General features: G+C 45.6%; 1 protein-coding gene across 1 annotated transcript; it reads right to left on the bottom strand.

Annotated features, from left to right (window-relative positions):
- Window positions 1–282: 282 nt before the first annotated feature.
- On the bottom strand, window positions 283–1297 carry LOC148015331 (kiwellin-like). The gene has a single exon (XM_087665346.1). The coding sequence runs from the start codon at window positions 1179–1181 to the stop codon at window positions 438–440; it is 744 nt and encodes a 247-aa protein (XP_087521472.1). The 5' UTR covers window positions 1182–1297; the 3' UTR covers window positions 283–437.
- Window positions 1298–5182: the final 3885 nt, after the last annotated feature.

Consider the following 5182-nt stretch of genomic DNA (forward strand, 5'->3'; position numbering starts at 1 on the left):
CCTACTCTTGAATAATAGTGATTCGATTTCTTCTTTCATATAGGCCACTGTCTGTAGTAGGACATTCTCTCCACCAATGTGCCATGCTAGATAGCCTTTACTGCCTCCACACTCGGTGTCTCTTTAATGTGCTCCTCATGATTCTTGGCCTTAAATGCCGCTAAGTACCGTTGCCTTTAACACCAAAGTATTCGCTTATGCATCCTTTGTTGTGATCCTTGTACTTTTACTTATCTTAATACAACTTGACAGCGTTATAAAACTTGACAGAATCATAGGGTGAAGAAGGAAACAATTGACATTAATATAATAGATAATGCGCAAGGACTGATTAGGAAAATGTAAAAAGTTTGGATGAATATTGAATGGATAACGCGTACGAGCTGGAGGACTTAGAGACTAGGGAGGCCGGCTATTATGAGCACCTGCTCGCTCGATCAGGCGTCCTTCCAGGTGATGTGCATGCTGCCATAGAGCTGGTCGTCGTCGCTGGAGACCCCGAGGGCTTGCCAGACGGCGTCGGAGGCGTCGACGATGTTGTTGCGGCACGGCGGCTGGCCTCCATGTTCTGAGTCGCAGCCATGGCGGGAGTCGCACTCGTCGACGACGGTGGCCATGGTGGTGGCGCCGTTGCCATGAATAATGATCTGCTTGCCGCAGCGGCTGCCTTTGTCGAACCACCCAGTGGAGAGGGCCACAACCTGGTCGCGGTCGCTGTGGTAGTTCTGGTCGCACTCGGACGTGGCTCCGCCGTCGCCGCCGGCCTGGAAGTTGTTGACAGTGAGGATGGCGTGGGTGCTGGCCGTGACGGGAGGGGAGCAGGAAGTCTTGTGACAGCTGCCGGAGTGGCAGCAGCTGGCCGCGTTCTCAGGCGTGGCGTCGCACGTGTGATGATTGGTAGCACCGCCGCTTTTCTGCTTCTCCTTCTTCTTCTTCTTCTTGTCATGATCAGGAGCACTCGGCGGTGCATTAGGCCCTGCACCAGGCGCCGTCGCATTGCCGCTGGCCCTACAGATAGAAGACCCGGTTTCGGGGTCGTCGTTGCACTGGCCTTGAATGCAGATGAGCTTGCCATCGCAATCGTCGCTTGATTGGCACCCACCGCCGCAACCCTGAAGCCCCTGTACTACTCCTGGTGAGCATCCGGACAATACTAGCGCCACAGTTATAACAAACACCATCTCCAGCACGTAAGCTCTCGTACAATTCGGCGATCCATACGATATGAATCGTTAGCGTTTTGCGTGTATCTGTATGTCTATTAGAGAGAGAGAGAGAGAAGCGCATTCGTTCTCAATGCAAGCCCTGCTTCGCCGATATCAGGGCGCTGGGCGAGTATTTATTGCGACCGTGTCACTCGCTTTCTGTATTTCTGAGTTTCGAGATGATCGCGATGCTAGCTTGAATCGAGTACCTCGTGAATTGTGTCCTTTCGGATGGGGCCGGCGGGCATAGGCCTGTCACGCATGGCGCCTTCCGTCCGTGCCCAGCCGGCCGCCAACAAACCAGGTTATACAAAAGACAATATTTATCTCTCACTTTCCCCGTGACTTGACGTGTCCAAACGCTATCTCCCTCGTACCCAAGGCTCATCTTACCTCAGGACTATCTCCCAGGGGTCTTTATGAACCCCAAGAGATGGAATCAACGTTGCACGAGCCACCTGAAGACACCTCGATCTACGCCGTCTATCCACGAAAAATTAAACTCCTAAAGCACCGTAATCCCAACCCATTAAGTGAACCCAGCATGTCGGAAAGAGTGGATTTTTCAGGAGTTATTCCGCAACTTGCAAGTTTGGTGATAGTAAACCCAGCCATGTTAGTAAACCCGAATAACCAATGGCCTCGAGCTTGTTGGAACGACCGTTATTCCACATGAAATAAGTGTATGGAATCCACCAAACCCTTTCATGTTGTCAGGCTGCATCTAAAATTTTATGGGCTCACATTGCCATTGAATGGTGTTGGCGATGTCCCTTTTGAAAACACGTGATTTTGACCCTGACCAAAAGTAAACCCATAAAAAATATAAACCCAATTTGCGAAGTGTGCAAATTCGTTTGAGGACTTTGGGTGTCTTTTAGCTCTTAGTATAACCAATAAAAATACCCTGCGGGCAAGGCGTGCTAGAAAACAGCTCATTTTAAGATACAAGACCCATACTACAACAACACACTTGCCCGAGAAGTGAAAATCTCTATATTTCTCCAACAATGGCATCCACATCAAGGTGCATTTCACTCTATCTCTTCCACTCATGCCCTTAATATATGTAGTGTGACATTGTGATAACAGATTGGTGATGTGTTCTTGTTTAGTCAATGGCAATGGATTCTAGAGGGTGATGTTGAGATTGGTGATGATGATACTAATGAGGAAACATCGGTTGAAACATCGAGCAAGGAGGATTAGATACATGATACTTATGTTGACGAGAATGATACAACACCATAGCTTTGGGCCGAATCCACTAAATTTTATCTCACCAAAGTACATCTCATTCGACCGAAAGAGCTACATGTTGATGGTGAGTGACTTGAACAAGGAGAGAGCTATCACACTGGATGTGCTTCAGCAACTCAACAGGAGGGAGTTGCTAGACTTGAAGAGATGGAAAAGGATCAAAGAATCTCTTTACACTGTCACAGATGATGTGGGTCAAGTTGTGCTCACCTTGAGATCGAAGCTCTCACTCCACATTGCATGCTTGGAGGATTGGGAGAGTATATCCATTGCAAATCATATAAACAGGGTTACAGGTGCTCATGAAGGTGTTAGTGTGACAATTGAGTCTATCAAATCAAGGTGGTACACTAACGTGCAGAGCCATGGCATTCCTCTCCCCTATGTCAAGGAGTTTATCAATTTGTGTGCTTGTAAGGCTATCACAAAGTCCCATTGATTTGATGGAGTTTCCTTGTATCCATTTCATGTGGCAGAAAGAAAAGCGCCTATCATTGAGCTTGTGTCAGATAGATTGCTTGTGGAGCGCAGGTTGCACGGAATCATGGTTGAGCATAAGGTTAGATTGTACAAGCTTCGGTCGACCAAAACGCATGGTCCATCCAAGGTGATTGGGGAGTTTGCATGCCATCATGGTGCTAGTCCCACTCTCAAGGGCTCCCAAGTTCGTAGGCTGAGAACATTGAAGAAGTGTTGTTGCCCATTCAAGGTCCAAGTAGAGTATAAAGATGGCACCCAAGAAGTCACTACAAGGGTTCATGCCTTGCATGAGGGGCATGTTCCTGGTTCTTGTGCGATTTGTATCACTTACCAATGCATCCTCGCATCATTGATTTGCTGCAAGGATAACTTGTTCGATGTTGCGACATCCCACCATGTTGTTAAGATGAGTCTTTCAAAGGAACAATTTCACTTGCAAAATGCCTCTCCACAAGATCGGGACACCTTCAGGTTCTTGATGATCCCAAAAGAAATGTGAACTTTGTTATACCAACTATGCCTCGAAGGTATGTTGGGTTTATTGAAACTTCAGTTCTATACCAATCAATTACTATTGGCACCAATTGGATATGGGATATTGTAGGCAAACTTGCCAAGGATGATTGGGCGGTCATGTACATGGAAGCGGTTCCTCTATGGGACTTGAAAAAGGTATTTTACATATCCGTTTCAGGTTCATATATTACAATAATCATTGTGCCTGTGTGATGAAGCAACTTTGGATCATGTAGGTGTTGTATTGCCAGCCTTACAATCCCCATGCAAAAGAGGATAAGGATAAACCATTCATACTGGTTATCCAAGATGAATGGATGTTGGAGATGAACAAGGGGTTCTCAAGGAATAATGCATGGGCGATTGACAGTAGCTTTAAGACCAATGCATGGGTGAAGAAGGTGGCCCAAGTTTGGTAAAATGTTTCCCCATGGCAATGTAGATACCACTAATCTCATTGAGAGGTTATGGCAATTCATAAAGCACACGCTTCTTGATCCACGGATCAATAGGTCTGCCTTGGATCTATACACGCCCTGGTAGATAGCTCAACCTCGGGTTCTAGGATGGGTCCAACGACGATCGATTTTTTCAGACAAAAGTAGGAGATATGTAGTATATTCAACCTATAATAGAGCTTATTTTATTACTATAAGAGTGATTGAGTGACTTTAAACATGATTACTTGTGACAGTTGACCCCGCACACTTCACCGTCTATGGCCCATAACCCTTTTCACAAAAGTGGCTATGAACTCTTCTTGTGTCATGATACACTCCTCCTTCTCTAATTTTCTCTCCAAGTTTCCAAAACAAGTCTTGGCATGGCAAAGCCATGCATTAACAACAACATGAGTGTGTGTGGTACCAAAAGGGTGACCAGTCTTTCGCGGATGAATATCTATATGGATGCCATGCTCATCCCTCAAGTGGATGACCATGCTGACCCTCCTCTTCATGTTCACATGTCTCTTTGGGCAAAAGATATCAACATGGCACTACCGGACTTGAGAGCCATCAGGGAGAGTGATCTCCACATATGGTGCTTGACCCTAAGCAAGCACATGCGTAGTGAGTGGCCACCACATCACAATGACAAAATCTTAGAGAGCACCATAATGCCATGGAACACTATGCATGGTATTGCAAAACTCTTACCAATGAGTGATTCTCAAAGATGGCACCATCATTGTGTGGCAGAGGTGCAACACGCTCATTGTGGCTTTCACAGGTAGGCTAAGAAGGTAATGTCACTTACAAAATAAAAACGGAGGCACCCCTCATGAAATCATTATAAATCAATACAATTCATTAAAAGTAGAAATCAAAAGACAAATGAAACTTACAATTCTCTTTGATCGTGTGCATGGAGGGTCCCGTTGTTGGGGCCGAGCCTGCGAGGATTGACCCCTCGTCCATGGTGCCATAACAAAGTGCCTATCAACCCTAAACCTAAACCAACGTCATGATTCATGTTACAAAAGATAAGCGAACGATCAACCCTAAAACCCCAAGAAAACCAAAGACCAAGCACAAAAGAAGAGAATAATCAATGCTAAATCCCAATAAACAACGATCATAAACAAGAATCATAATCCATGACACACTCATGTTCGATTGCTTTACCATCCTTGGAATGCATACTTTCAATTCTGGGTTTACTTCTAGGTCCTAGGCACATAAATTTTCTACTGAACAAGGTAAAAGCTACAAAACTTATAG

This window comes from Lygodium microphyllum, chromosome 24, assembly GCF_053477565.2.
Source record: "Lygodium microphyllum isolate KBCC chromosome 24, Lygodium_microphyllum_v1.1.10, whole genome shotgun sequence".
Lineage (NCBI taxonomy): Eukaryota > Viridiplantae > Streptophyta > Polypodiopsida > Schizaeales > Lygodiaceae > Lygodium > Lygodium microphyllum.